Genomic DNA, 16,214 nt, shown 5'->3' on the forward strand with positions numbered 1-16,214 from the left:
GAGACGCTTCAGTCCTGCTGGAACGCCTCCACAGCAGCAAGGCCGAGCACAGTCAGTTCATTAATAGCAACGGAAAAGCTGCTATCAGTGGATTTTCCTCATGGAAGCCAACATGACACATAAATTCACACTGCAGACTGATCTGAGAGGGATTCCAGTTTTTGCAGTGATGGAGCGTAAAAGGCAACAGTACAAATATCACCAAAGGTCAAACAGGCGAAAGTCAGATATTTACTTCTTTTTATATATATATACACATCTTACAGTGATGCTCTGTATCTCTAAACCGCTGAAACCTGTGAGTGAGAAGAATGCTAAGGGCTAACTGGTTAGCTTAAGAAAAACTGTCATCGAAGTTACACAGTAGACGTAAAAGACGGACTGACACACAGTCTGTGATAATATTGCATTTAAATATTGATCATGAGGAGTGGGGTGATGAGGTAACCTGACAGTGACAAGCAGACTACACATCCATCATGGCGTCCAGTGGAGGACGTACACTGAATAGCTGATTGGCGGATGTACAGAGAAGTAGCCAGAGGACTTACCCCCTTCTCGATGCTGCCGGTCTGACACAGGGTTCCCTCTGCAGCAGGGATACTGTTAGTTACACAGCGGTTGCTTTTGCTAAGGCACCAGAGCTCTCTACACACTTCCTAGGAAAGAAGGCAAAAGCAAGTTGGTCAGAATAAAAGCAACAAAATTCAGCAGACTGTAAAAACGAGCGTGCGGTCCGTGAGGAGAACACACAAACAGAATGTGTTTAGTGTAGAGAGCAGCTGATGACATCTAACGGGTGGAGGCCGTGTGCTTACGATCACATCTTGAGCAACACTTGAAGGGTCAGCTGGGGGTTCTTATGAGACTCGAAGAGTCAGCTGGATCAACACCATGACTAACGTTTGCTCACCTAAGGACCACATGAGACCGTGACATCAGTTCTTCAAGAAATCCCATTCTGGCTTCTTATGGGAAATCAAGAGTGAGCAACAGGCCTCCCAAGGCTGAGATAAACACCACAAATATCTGCAGCGTTACAGAGCAGACACTCCTCGGTCTGCAGCACGAGCAAAGGAAGCACCCAAATAAATAGGAGCACAAAGTGAACACATGTTACGAGCACAACCTGGCATTAGATTTCCCATTAAACTGAATCGGGTCGCCCCCTGTCTCCACTTCAAAGGCTTTTACTGGACAATTGTGTGCGGCAGAAGAGTGGGCCCATGAAGAAGAGTTATGATCCCACGCATGGGTCGTGACCCGTAGGGTCAGTAAATATGCCACGGCCCTGCAGCTCCCTAAACCTGTCCAGATTAAATAAAGCAGCAAACTGCCAATCTCTGACCAGCTGGTTTCAATAAGCTGCCCCGCTGCTCCATTCACTGCCTCAGCCAGCAGCCCAGGCCTCAGCCAACATGGATGTGGGCCTGATGGATGGGACGCTCAGTGATCATAGGTTTGTTTGTCTTTCATACCTTCAGCTCCTGTCACTGTTGGCAGATTTCAATCAAACTGACTCCTGCCCCGACTCCTGAACTACCACATCTTAGCAGCACCCCCTGAAGACTCTGCGGGCCACAGTTAGTGAAATACAGCTGTTGTGTTCCCACCCTCATTTGGCATTGACCCCAAAATACAAAGTCATACACACTGAGACTTATTTTCTCTTCTTATAGTCATTTGATGTGGTCAGCTGCCAGATTTGACACTGGATAAGACACTCAAACCCTCACACTAATCATGTCTTTTGCACAATGATGTGAATGAAGTGGACAAACGAACAGAAACACTTCAACACTGACTCACACAGCCAAGCCAGCAGCTCTCGGAGACACTCACCACAGCACTGCTAGCTGCTATAGGAAGGTTTCTATTAGGGATGTCCTGATCCGATCACGTGATCGGAAATCGGGCCTGATTACGTGATTTCAGATTCGATCGGAATTGGACGTCCCGATCAGGACTCAAGGGGTATGACTTTGTCTTTGGTGCGGGAGGTCCTGGGTTCGAGACCTGATGAGCGGCTGCGTGTGTGAAATGTCCTAGCTTGGGAAGGCTAGGCATTTGGCGCCACAGCGCACATGTGGAAATCCACAGTTGATGCGACAGCGATGAACAGTCAGCGCGAAGCGCTCTGGACACACACACACACACACACACACACGAGTTTTGCTTGCAATAACAGGCAAAGTCATCGCAGTATCATTTATATGGCGTAAAGGTGCAGGATCAACGAGTGACTTGCTATTTGCCTTTGTAGAGAACCCTAAAAGTGTTGGATCGGGACTTGGTATCGGCAGATACTCAAAATCAAATGATTTGGACTCGAGGGCAAAAAAACCTGATCGGGGCATCCCTAGTTTCTATTTATATTATCATCTGACTTTTGTAGGTTAGCATGCTAACACTTGATGTTTAGCGTTAAACTCTGATCATGATGAAGATTTACAGGCAGAACTGGAACATTTCGACAAGGTTCATTTGGTCTTCACCTATTTATGAACTATGATAGTATTCTTTTTAGTCAGACCAGTGTTTTTTGTGTTTTACCTTGACTTGACATGTTTCGACTACTTCCTGCAGTCTTCCTCAGAAGTCACATGATGTTACGTGACGTGTCTGCCAGCTGATCTTATGCAGGTTGTGGCGCCATTCTCCCACTACTCCAGGTAGTGGGGGAACAGCGCCACCTGTAGTCCGGCTTCCTCAGCGCTGTGTCCGAGGTGTGGGACAGCAGTCTGGTCTCCTCAGGACAGTGTTCCAGGTGTGGGACAGTGTAAAAGTTCCCTCGTCCCGGTTCATTGTCCCATTGGCCCGCTTCCTTATTTCGATGGCTTCCTTAATCCACCGTTTGAATTTGCGCTGAGGAAGCCGGACTACAGGTGGCGCTGTTCCCCCACTACCTGGAGTAGTGGGAGAATGGCGCCACAACCTGCATAAGATCAGCTGGCAGACACGTCACGTAACATCATGTGACTTCTGAGGAAGACTGCAGGAAGTAGTCGAAACATGTCAAGTCAAGGTAAAACACAAAAAACACTGGTCTGACTAAAAAGAATACTATCATAGTTCAGAATTGGAACATTTTCTGCAGCTGCATCGCGCCACTGTCTCCCAGAGGAAGGACACGCTGAGCAACATGTTTTAGCAGAGAATTATTACAACTACCACACAACTGTGACATTATTTATAGACAGAGTGGAGATAAACGTTGATCTGCTGTCACTACACTTCCCTGCTCTTCAGTGATGAAGAATAATATCCATCTAAATGTGGAGAAGTTCAGGAGGTCAGTGAGGAGACTCCAGAAACCAGACTCTGCCATTTATTAGACCTTTTATCCATTTCTGCGGTTGCTGTCACAGAGGGGCATCTCTTTCACAGACGGCTGTATGAAACAGATCAGATGAATCAGCACTGGAATCCCATCCACTCATAAATGTGCGCCTTTCATGCTGATCTAAAACCACAATTATGAGCTTAGGAGCTGAAATAACAGGGTTTGATTTGGGGCCTGTTATAATCTGCTGTCAGATATTTCTGTCAATGAAATGAAATAACTCTATGATCTCAGCTAATCTGTTCTCTTTTTCCATCCTCTGCCCAAATATTTATGGAACATGTCACGTTATTGTTCCTTAAATCTTTCAGCCGTGCGGTCTTCTGTCCCTGCCTGTGTCTTCTCGTCTTTGTCAGAGGTTTTTCACATTAATTGGGTGAATCATTATCATTACAGGCTTTAAAAAAACACATGAGGGAGGGGGGGGGGTGCTGACTTCACTCCTTCATCTCTTCTTCTGGGAAATGAGCAGAAGAACAATCAGAAGAATAAAACATCTTCCTCGTCATCTTCCTCCTGTTTCAATCTTAACTATAGAATTTTAACCCTCCTAACACGGAGCTGTTGCTGGCAACAGAAATTGACACGGGCTGTTCAAACTACTCAGGCGGCCGAAATGAGTTTCCTTCGAAGGGTGGCTGGGCGCTCCCTTAGAGGTAGGGTGAGAAGCTCAGTCACCCGAGAGGAGCTCGGAGTAGAGCCGCTGCTCCTCCACATCGAGAGGAGCCAGCTGAGGTGGCTCGGGCATCTGGTTCGGATGCCTCCTGGACGCCTCCCTGGGGAGGTGTTCCGGGCATGTCCCACTGGGAGGAGACCCCGGGGAAGACCCAGGACGCGGTGGAGAGACTATGTCTCTCGGCTGGCCTGGGAACGCCTCGGGATTCCCCCAGAGGAGCTGGAGGAAGTGTCTGGTGAGAGGGAAGTCTGGGTGTCCCTGCTTAGGCTGCTGCCCCCGCGACCCGGCCCCAGATAAGCGGTTGAAGATGGATGGATGTTCAAACTACCGTAGCTCTGGTTACGTTCGCACGTTCGAAAAAACCTCAACGGATTCTGAAAGCTGAGAAACGGCTCTTTCGAGCGCTCATTACGGTAATGACCACACTGCGTGTGTGCCAGGGGCGGGAATTTTGTGGAGGCGTAGGAGAGTTGATGTAAAACAGTTTCATCTTTGTAATCTCTTGTTGTCTTGTTGCTGCACATTTATAGCTGTTTATAAAGAGAAATTTGATGAAAATTCAAATCCGTTTTTTTTACTTTTCTTGTTATTACACACTGTTCTGACCATTTATAACTGTTATAATTATAGCAGTGAAAGGGTTAACTTGGAGAAAACCATAAAAGGATGAAGAATAATAAAGTCTGAGCATGTTTCACTGCTGTGAGATGTCTCTGACTTCCCATCTTTCAGCCTTAATTCGTCCTAAAACACTGAATAAAGGATAAACAGATGCTGGTTTCTTACCCCATACTTGCACTGACGTGAGGAGGCCCCGTACTGGAAGCGACACTGCTCGTCTGCATCGTACACCTGCCCCGGGGCCACTGTTGGGTACAGGAAGTCTCGTTTCAGAGGTTCATTGTCCAGACACGTCCCCCGACCTGAGCTGTCAAAAAAACAAACCTACAATAGGATTGTTTCTTATACAAAGGGAAGCTTTTCGCACTTGGCGAAGTCAAAGGTGCCAAGATCAGACAATTAAAGTCGCCCTTCCTCCTCCTCCTGTTGTCTGTCATTTTACCTCCACTCTAAAAAACTTGTCAAACATCTCAAATGACGTGTAATTAATGCTGATACTACACATCGACACCTCCTTATCAAAGACAGTGTTGAAGCACGAGCAGAGACATTTTACCAGAGGCAAAGCCCGGCCCGCTGTGAGCTCCTCTCCTCTGTGTGTCACTGTGAGAAGCCAATAAAATGACAGTGCAGGGAGAGGAAGAGAAAAATCTGGAGTGAGCTATGGGTCATACGTCCAGACCTAGATTATGTTTAGTCTGTTTTGTCAGATAGAAATATGTGCACTCACTTAAATTTAAAGAAGAAAAAACACACACACACACACACACTGCAGTTTTCATTCTGGTAGCTGAAACAATGAAAATACTCTTGAAAATGTTTGTTTTGGGCTGAGACGATGAGCTGCTCTCTGCTTTTCTTGCCACATCTATTCTTTCTATTTTTGCCTTTTTGGATGAAGTGCAAGCAACAGAAACTGCCAACAAACCAACGCAGAGGGCCTGATCTCCACCTCTGCTGCCTCCCCCCCGCCCCCGAGTCAGAGGAGGCAGAATATTACTGTGACTATTTACTATAGTGCAGCGTTCTTTCCAGCTGTGGCAGCTGCAACATGCAGTGGAATGCTTCCATCCCTCGAAAGGAAAAGTGGGCCTGGTGACAACAATAACGTAGCGTGAGGCTTTATGATGGAGCGGAATGCAAATAAGACACCTGGTTATTTCAAGTGAAAATTTTACATTAGCACTTTTACACTGCAGGAGAGGATGTGAACATTTACAGGAACTGATTTTTTCCACTGCAGAAGGTAGCAGGAACTTATCAACGCTTTCAGCTTCACTTGGTGTTCTTACACTGAAGCGGATGGCGTAGACCACCTACAGGAACTGTAGGCCTCGTTAGCTGTTTTTCCACTGCAGGAGATAATGTGAACCTTTACAGGAACTTATCAGCCCTTTCAACCTCTCCAGGTGATTTTGTAATGGTGTGACATCTACTGCCTAATCATTCCTGGTAGCCTGACTAGGTTTTTTGCACTGCAGGAAATGGCTTGAACATTTGAACTCTCCTATAATCCGACCTTCCAGCCTAACTAGGTTGACAGCCGCACAAGAACTGTCCCCTTTTATTAGCCTTGTCAAGACAAGAAATCAGATTTTGCTCCTGCAGTAGATGGCCAAATCATTTACTAACGTGAGGGTAAGATTAGAGGGTAGTTCCTGCAAATGTTTGTCTGGATCCATGGTGTAAAACAGCCAGTTAGTTCCTGCAGTGGAAAAACACCTTCAGTAAAACTGTGGATAGCGTATAAACGGGCCTGCCCCCCCTCCACCCCTCTCATGTTCCTGTTTCTTGACTCTTCCTTGGAGGAGGGCTGACAGCTCAGCCTCTGAGGCCCCCAGCCTCCCCATGCACCGTGGGCAAGCCTCACTATTTATTGGTTTGGAGAGAGACAAAATAGTCAAAGTTTAAACATAGGGGCTATTATTTGACATCGTCGCACAGGCTTCCTGTCCGCTGGATTCAGCCAAATTCATTATGCTGAGCGGAAATATCCTCTAATAAGAGGGAACAACAGCGATCGATGAACTCTGACACCGGCGGATCCAACCAGAATCACACTAAACCAACAATTATCATAAGTCTGATATCTCTAAGGGGTTCGATAAAGCCAAACAAACTGGCACGCAGAGTCTGGAGAGTAAACTGTGACTGAACTGCGGGTGCATTCATAAACCATTCCTAAAAAAACCCAAACAAAGCACCACATATCACTCGAGCAAGACGGCGTATCTAGGCCAATACCACAGCCAAAGTTGTTTACTTGGCAGAGAGCAGCATGTGCAACATGAGGCAGAGAAGCGGGAGGATAATTAGAGTTTACAGACAGAACACTGTCGTAAGAAACATAAAGGCAATAAAACCAAAAACAGGCGTTAAATATATAAGTGAAGCATATTCTGCTCGAGGATGAAGAAAAAACAACTTTGTCTCTCTCTGTTTTTTGTGTTTCGGCCTCAGATACTGGAGCCAGAATCAGGCAGGAACCCGACGGGGCAGCAGAGAAGCGGCTCTTTGTGTCCCAGCTGGAAGCTGGCATTTAATACTGTCATCTCTGTCACAAGTGCTGCTCACTGACCCTCCTCTAACAGCTTTCAGCCGGAAACATCATCTGACAACCGCAGCCGCTATTATCCGCTTTCTTGGAGGGCCTCGCTAACTAAACGTGAACACACACACACACACACACACACACACCGCAGACTCATGACCAAAGATTCACCACAAGCTTGTGTGTAAAGAATTTGTGCTGATGGGAAATAAAGCTGAACTGCAGACAGACAAATGTGTATGTGAACATCATACATTAAAGCATGCACAGATAAACGTGCATGATAGATACACTAAGTGACCAAAACAGTGCCTGTTTATAGGTTGAAATCTTAATGCTGCAGTCTATGAGATCTGCAGTTGATGATTGATCAATCAATAATTTATGGACAAACCAGTGGAAAAAAGTCCTGAAAGTGTTCCCAACTTCCATCCACTGGACTTATTGCTGCAGCTTTAGAGCATATGATGAGGGTTTAAATGATAACTTTGTGTGTTTCTCCTGACCTCACCACCCTTCATCAGACTTTACAAATGCTTAACGGGCTGGACAGGGAGCCAGAAACATGACACACGTGTGGTGGCTGGCCGTCCACATACTTTTGGCCATATTGGTTTATTCTGTTACTCCAGATGTTTGGGCTGCCCTTAGCTTGATTCACTTTTTGTCTCCTTTGACCTTTCCACCAAACAGTGGTTGAAGGCAGCTGGCCTACGCATCACCACCAGCACCCGCCTTGTGGTGCAAGGAAGAGGAGGAGGAGGATGTAGGAGCCGAAGGCGCTCGGTTATCATCCGCAGCCACAAGGAGGTCTGGCAGGAGCCTCGGCGATGAAATGGATGTGAATAAGCAGGGAAGGCCTGGCGGGTCACCGCAAACGGCCGGCCAGTGGCAGAGGGTTGTAAAGAGACAGACAGCTGTGAGGAAGACTGGAATGCACCTCCACACACACACACACTTACTCGAGAAAGCTGGTGATGTAGTCCTTGCTGCAGGCCGACCAGGAGAACGGGTTGGTGTTGGCGGTTATATGAGCGGCCATCAGCTTGGCTGTCTCGTGGCCTTTGGTGCCGCAGGAGTTCCCGATACCGTCGTGGTTCATCCCGAAGCTGAAACACAGGAGGGTGGGGGTCAGTAAACCAGAGGACACTGGACAGTGCATGAGGAAGAGGAGGAGGAGGTGGAGGTGGAGGTCTCCCCTCGGCGAGCCCTGGCTGTAAAGATCCAGCTCTTTAGGCTCTGAAACAGCTGTGTGGTGGGGTCAGAGGTCAAAACCTGTCTGGAGCTGGAACAAAAATTTCTAATCACCACTCTGATGGCTGCCTGTCAATCACCTGCTGCAGGTCTGAGCAGGCCGTGAGGACGCAGGGATCCCTCTCCTGATCAATCACAAAAACAGCCCCGCAGAAGAATTTATTTCGCACTAAATCACTTTAAAAAAAAAAAAAAAAAACCCTTATCTGCCTGGATATCACCGCAGAGAAGGTCTCAGGTTACAGCAGGACGTCAAAGCTCACTTTTCCATCAGCTCTAATGTATATAACAAACGCGACCACATCTCGTCTCGGCCTGTTTTTCTAAGGCTGGCGTTTATGACATTTTACCCTCCTCTGGAAATAAATCAGGCTGCTCGAAACCCTGCTGCAGCGTGTTTTTTTTTTATACATCCTCTAGAAGCAGAGACTATTTTTACAACTGCCCCACAACAGAAGCAGACATGAGACATAATAAAGGAAATCGCCATCTTGGTGAACTCTCTGGAGAGGGATACGTAGACTAATACATCATCATTATTTTGCTTTATATTCAGGAGGAAAGAGCCAGAGGTATGTGGACACTGACATTTGCATGAGGAAATATGTGGAGGTACAATTCAAGACGTCTGCAGGGGGGGGGGCTGCACACAGGTCTGCAGAGCCAGAGGAGGGAGGACTGTTTGTTTAAGAGCAATGAAAGGCCTGAAGATGATCTGAAGGAGGAGGTGTGTGAATTTAGATCAAAACAAACAGAGAAAAGCAGGTGTAAAAACATCTAGCATGCTAATTAGCACAGTGCGGCTGAAGCTAATGGGAACGCCACTGGTTGGTGAGGTAACTCTGAGCCTGAAGACGAAGCCTGAACCAAATTTCACAGCAAATCCATCAAACTGTTTTCACTAAAAAAACCCACAAGCCTCCTGGTGTTTGTTTCAACCTGACAGAAACCACCTGTTCACAAGTGTGACTGTGTGAGAGCTGATCAGCAGCATAAGCTAAGGATGCACAATATTTGGTTTATTTAAGATTTTCCCTGTGGTTTTAATGCATTTGCTGGGTAATTAGGCTGCTATGCTAGCTGTTTCTGACACTCTATAAACCTCCAGACTTTCATACGTGCAGACTTTTTGATGATACTGACGGGCAGCTAGACTTCCTTGAAACTCTTAAATGAAAAATGACCTTCATGACTGAGAACCTTCATCGACCGTCTGCTGATATCTCCATCCATCCACCTTAAGGTCAATATCTGGTGATGTCTGATGTCTTGCTCTACTTTTAAGCACTTAAAATGGAGAGGCAAAGCCACACCCCTTCCTGTGGACGCCTGTCACTTTAAAAGAAAGTTGTTTTATGGCGCTATTAAAATCTGTAATGAGAAAGAAGCCATCATCACCTGCACGCTAGCTCATCCAGAACAGACTAATATCTAACACGTATCTCAAACACGCCAACCACGACCAGCTCGTCCTCACAGGTTGGTCTGAAGTACCCACAATTCAACACAATGGAATCATGAATTTAAATGAAGCCAAACGTCTCAGTAAAGCTGTGATGATGAGAATATGTCGTTCATTAATCACAGGATTATAATCCGTGGTGAGTTTCAGTCGAATGTGTGTAAAATAAATCAGTCTGCGGCCCTCTGACTCTGCAGCCTCCATCAGGAGACTCATGTCAAACTTTATATCTTATATTAGCTTCTTAAAACTCACTTGTGGCCAATCTCGTGTGCAATGGTGAAAGCAGAACCGAGGCCAATGTCTTCATTGATGCTGCAGCTTCGCTCCGGCTCACACATTCCAGCCACCGAGGCCAAGCCTAGACACACACACACACACACACACACCAGACAAACATACAAACACAGGGTCAAGGCGCAGCATTCTTAGGAGTCATGGTCATAAAATTGGGATTCCACACATATGATCTCCAGTTTACGGTGCTGCTGAAGGAGCCTCAGCTATAGAAGTGGGGTGGTGGGGGGTGGAGGACTTGCAAAACTACATCGGCGGCTGGAAAATGTCTAGACGAGGAGTAGATTTATACGTTTCAATTCATGTAACAAGGGATCGCCTACAACACCAGCCAAAGAAGGGAATTTAAGAACCCCCCCCCCCCCCCCAACACCAACACCGTGCCCCACCAGAAACTGTCAGGAAATATAGATGTTTTCCTCATTTTAAAACCAGAACCGGAGAAGAACGAGAGAGAGAGAGAGGGAGCACACAGAGAGGTTGTTTAAAGTTAAAACTGCTCCACAATCCAGGTGTCGCTGGTCCTTTTTTCCTGAAGCAGCAGACTGCAGGCAATTCTTCACAGATTACATCTACAGGTGACTGCAGAGTGGATCATATGACAGCGTGAAGCAGGTGTGTGTGTGTCTCTAAGGGAGTGTGTGTGTGTCCTGGATGGTCCTCAGGCTTTTCTACTCAAGTTTTCCTCCAAAAACTAAGCAGAAAAGACACAAAAAAGCTACAAAATATCTGTTTACTTTTATCTTTAGTCCCTTTCTTGATGGGATTTTACACACTTTTACTCACATAACCACTAGAGGGCGTACATGACGACATAAATGCTAATGCTAACTGACCTAGGTGTGATGTGGAGGCGGCACCACCTCGAGAGGCTGCAGGGGGAACTGCTATCTTTGACATGGCCGCCAAGTTTTATCAACAAATGCTGCGAAACTGGGACATTTTAGGTGGAAAGTTTGACTTTATAAAGTTGCTGTATACATAAACAAAAGTCACCTGCACAGTTTGAAAAGCCAGATTTTTGTGTGTGCCGTTTGGATGCACGGAGCCTTTAGCTTTTTAACTTTTCTAGTCCAGGTCTGTGATCAATAAGCTCCTCACACACCTGCCTCACACACCTCGGCATGAATGGCGGTTTGGTTTGTCGGTGCGTGAACTCTGTGCCTCCCCACGAACAGTGACATGGCTTTTGTATCCTCTTCACTAAGAGGCTAAACAAGAATAGACTCGCAAATCAGGAGGCCGCTGAAACCATTACTGCAGGCGGAGAGAGGGAGCCTGAAGGTGAAGAAAGAAGGAGGAGAGGGAGGGAAAGGAAGGAGGGTGGCTACTCTACGATTAGTTTAAGAATGTGTGTGTGTGTGTGTGAGTACAAACACACACACACACACACACACACACACAAGCTGTTTTCTTAACACCGTGGACTGTGTATTATCTCCAGCCCCGTGATTACTCGGCGACCCTAAAGGCCAGCGATCTGACCCGAGAGCACTATCCCTGAGAGGAGAGGGAAGGGAGGCGGGGGAGGAGGGGGGGAGACCGGGAGGGAGGTGGTGGGTGGTGGTGGGGGTGAGACAACGAGGAAGCCAAGCAGATGCCAGGGCAATTAAAGCGACCGGGGAATGTGACGAATGCGGTCAATCTGTCAAACCACCCCTGAAGTCACAATATTACCTCCAAGATATACTGTGGTGCCTGCGGGGCCTTTAAGATGGGGAGAGAGGGGTGAGGAGGTGGAGGTGAAGGGGCTGAGAGAGGAGAGAAAGAGGAGGAGGAGGAGGAAGGGAAGGGGGGTCCCTGCCACTGCTTTCTGTCCTTTTCCACCCCCACTATCAACACAAGCTGCATATCACCCACTCTATCTCCTATAATTGTCCTTTTCCCCTTCCATTTTACTTTCAACTCCTCCTCCTCTTCTCCATCTCCTCTTTATCCTACTTTTCTCTTCCTCCTCCTCCTCCTCCTCCTCCTATCCCTTTCTAACACATACCTTTTCCTTTCTCTCTCCTCCAACCCCCAGTGGAAGTGTAAACACCTTAGACAAACAGAGGTTAGAGGACAGAGACAGAGGAGGTTTTTAAAAAAAACACTGGAGGTGACCACGGCTGTCCAGATTCAAGGCTTCAAGAGAGAGAGAGAGAGAGAGAGAGAGAGAGAGAGAGAGAGAAGGCAGAGCAAAAGAGGGGCGGCGGTGAGGAGCTATAATAACACAAGTGAAAACATCCTTCTCATTATGTCTCACAGGAGCCGTCTGGTGTTCCTCTAAAGGCTGCTAAATAAGGTTTGTCTGAGGACACGACGAAGGCCGGACCTGGAAAAACTTCTCAAGGACGGAACTCCTACAGCAGAGGTCCATACTGTCAGCAGGAGACACACGTCCACTCACCTAAAGTACCGCAGGGTTTGTTCTTGTAGGTGCAGATGTCATACCTAAAGAAAGAAAAAGAAAGTTTTTACATTCATTTTCCTCCACTGGCGCTCTGCCATTCCATTCTTTCCCTGTTTAATCACCCAGTCTGGCCCGATATCATCTCACCTTTAGCATAACAATAGCATATAATGAAGTCATGACAGGTTTGGTTCTGGAATGCATCTATAGTGAGAGCTCACCGACGGCTTCAGGCGTGCTGCGTCCCCCCCTGTAAACCCCCTCAACTCACAGACAGGTAATCCAATAGAGAGAGAGCAGCAGTGCTTTAAGAACACATCATACATTTCAAATGAATGATCCAATCACTCCTAAAGCTTTTAATCTATTAAAACCAAGGGCACTGCAAATTTAATTTCCCTCTCCTTCTTCCCCTCCCTCCCGCTCCATAAATTCCTCCTCTTCTCCTCTCCTCTCCTCTCCTCTCCTCTCCTCTCCTCTCTCCTTTCCTCCTCTCTCCTCTCCTCTCCTCTCCTCTCCTCTCCTCCTCTCTCCTCTCCTCCTCTCTCCTCTCCTCCTCTCCTCTCCTCTTGTGGAGCAGCAGAGGTATAATCGTGACCTCGTTTAAGACGTCTATTTGTTTTGATTTATTTCCCCAATTTCCCTCAGTGTCTTTTTTCGAACGTGACAAGCCACATTCCAAACAAGTAGAAATCCCTGTATGATGCAGAGACCCGACAGCGAAGCAGCAGTGCTGCACAGGTCGGTGCAGGAGGTCCACACGGACGGCGCTAACGAAGAACCGCAGGGTGGTAAATACTTAAAGTGAAGGGCTGAGAGACGAGGCCCAAAACTTTACACTCAACTTGCTGCCACCAAACAAGCTCAGTGACTGTGGCTAAACTATGTGTTTTCCCACTGGAGACAGAAGCCAGATGTTAGTGGGTTTTTGTCCAGTGTGAAAGGGATTTTGCCCTGATCTTAACCTTCCAATACACAAATTAAACTGTCTAAACATGAGATGCTGCTGAACATGAATCATGAAGTTCAGCAGTAAGAAGCCAGCTCCATGAGGTGTCTGGTCTCACATCACCAGAAGCCAAAAAGACGAGGTCCCTGACTGCTGCACGTGGACTCTACCTGAAGCTAAAGCCACATAAACACAGCAGCTACAGCGCTGGAGAAGATCAGCTAACAGACACTATTGACAGGAAGGCTGTTGTGTACAGAGCCCAGAGGATCAAATGTCTTGAAAAACCAACTCTTTGGACACACTCTTTCCACACCAGAGTGGATGGTTACACTGGCGTGTGTGAGCAGAGCTGTGTAGCTGTGAGCCAGCTCCTACCGGGTGATTAGGACAGCATTGTCGTGGTGAGCCATCCCGTTCTCTGGAATACTGTTTCCATCGCTGTGATGAGACAGGATGGACTTCTGCCACTTACAGAAGCTGTCCAGAGACTTGTCAGCATGATGATTAATTTCCAGGTTCGGCTGTAAAAGACACACAAAGGCAAAGCAGTGAAACATGACACAGCTGATACTGCACAAAACAATGAGCTTCACTATGTTGTATCATGCAGTACTGCACTGCGTTGTGCCACTTATTGATACATTATATTGATTGATATTGATTTGTACATAGAGCACCATACTGTGTGACAGTAGTACTATATCATATCATAACATATTGTACCATATAGTTCATTATAACTAGGGATGTCCCGATCAGGTTTTTTTGTCCTCGAGTCTGAGTCATTTGATTTTGAGTATCTGCCGATACCGAGTCCAGATCCGATACTTTCAGGACTCTCTATAAAGGCACACATTGCAGCAAAACGTGTGTGTGTGTGTGTCGCGCTACCGCCACACTGAGAGATTTCACACACGCATCGATGTCTCGAACCCAGGACCTCTCACACCAAAAGCAGCTGTCATACCCCTACACTACAGGACACAGAGCCACCCTGCATAGAAGGCATTAACTTTGACAGCCCTGATAAATATATATCCGAGTCCTGATCGGGAGGTAATGTCCGATTCCGATCGAGTCTGAAATCACGTAATCGGGCCCGATTTCCGATCATGTGATCGGATCGGGACATCCCTAATTATAACACATCACAAGGTATTATAATGCAACATATTGTAACATATAATGAACATATTGCAATATATCGCTAGTTATTTGCGATATATTGTGATATATCACAATATATCGCAATATATTGTAGCATATCACAATATATCGCAATATATTGCGATATATCGCAATATATTGTAGCATATCATAACATACCGTACTGTATTAGGTAACGCCATAAGGTATATAAGGTAACGCCACATATTGTACCTATTCCTATGTATCATAACATATCGAACCATATTTAAACATATTGTAATGTATCATCACATATCATACCACATCATAATGTATCATAATCTATCGCACCCTATTGTGACATACCATAGCAAATTATTCCATGTATTGTACTCACATGGTGTCAGACTGCAGCATATTGAATTAAATTGGAATAAGTTGTGCTATATCGTGCTGCACACTGTCATACTGTATCATGTTGCAGGATGTTTATATTACATCGTGACATATTGCATTACAACAAACAACAAGAAGGGCAGCAGGGCAATAACCTCTCTTCTAATGGATTCATCGTTTGCCTCCACTTCATATGAAAACGTGATGTTGGCTCCTGTGACCCTTCCTGAAAAAAACAGATGGTCCGGAGACGCTCTGTTTCTCCCATCACATGCACATACACATGTACGGCGCATGTAAAAATCCTCAATCGAGGCTCCCTGAGGGAAGAAGCCTGAGCACATCTTTCATCTGAAGTGGTGGCCATATGGTGAACGGGCTCTCTTGTGTCTGTGTTTCCCTCCTTCAATAAAACACTGCAGCTCACTCACGCCAAGCGCATCAGTTATACACTCACTGCTGGTTACACACACACACACTTACTTGATCTTCAGTCAGAACAATCAGCCGGGTCACAACAATGTTCACAACATTTCCTAGACTGGCATCACGGTAAAGTTTGGCAACCTGACCTCCAGAAAAGAAGAAAAGACACAAAGTCAGACAACTGAACCGCATCACCGCACAACTCCACCGACACAGCAGCCGGCAGCCTGGAACCAAAGAGGAGGCTCAAACTTACAATATTCATCACAGACAGGATGTAGTGTTCGATGTCTTTGCGGCCGTGGTAGCCGACCATCATTTTATCGGCGACCACGAGCGTCTCTACGAAGCGCTCGGTGCTGACGGAGCGCCGCTGTCTGTGGGTGCTCTTCGACGGCTCGCTGTTGTTTTGAGGGACAGAGGAAGGTGTGCTAAACTGGCAAGGTGCACTGCTTTTAATGAGGTCTGTGAACGAGAGAAAGACGGGCGGGGGGGGTTAATCAATACTGATGTAGACACCATATGAGAATTACACGGCATAGTCTGTTAGAAAGCGAGAGCTGGTCTGTGTGTGATAGATGCAGATCTGCCCCTTTGAACCTTGCAGCTAAAGCCTTTGTTTTATGACCCAGATGCTCTGGGAAAAACCTATAAGATGGTACATGTTAGGGCATGCTAGCTTCCTGGCGATGACAGCCTTTGCTGTTTCTTATAAG

The 16,214-nt window shown here is 46.5% G+C and overlaps 1 protein-coding gene across 1 annotated transcript in view; it reads right to left on the reverse strand.

Annotated features, from left to right (window-relative positions):
* adamts6 (ADAM metallopeptidase with thrombospondin type 1 motif, 6) overlaps positions 1-16,214 on the reverse strand; it is a 43,469-nt gene that overhangs the window by 22,957 nt on the left and 4,298 nt on the right. The window contains exons 5-12 of the mRNA XM_028418387.1: positions 15,755-15,963; positions 15,556-15,639; positions 13,924-14,069; positions 12,594-12,637; positions 10,163-10,268; positions 8,154-8,300; positions 4,806-4,947; positions 552-659 (exon numbers count right to left, since the gene is read on the reverse strand). Of these exons, the coding sequence (XP_028274188.1) occupies positions 552-659; positions 4,806-4,947; positions 8,154-8,300; positions 10,163-10,268; positions 12,594-12,637; positions 13,924-14,069; positions 15,556-15,639; positions 15,755-15,963 (986 nt within the window). The remainder of the gene's footprint in view (positions 1-551; positions 660-4,805; positions 4,948-8,153; positions 8,301-10,162; positions 10,269-12,593; positions 12,638-13,923; positions 14,070-15,555; positions 15,640-15,754; positions 15,964-16,214) is intronic.

The sequence above is a fragment of the Parambassis ranga genome, chromosome 12 (genome assembly GCF_900634625.1).
Source record: "Parambassis ranga chromosome 12, fParRan2.1, whole genome shotgun sequence".
Lineage (NCBI taxonomy): Eukaryota > Metazoa > Chordata > Actinopteri > Ambassidae > Parambassis > Parambassis ranga.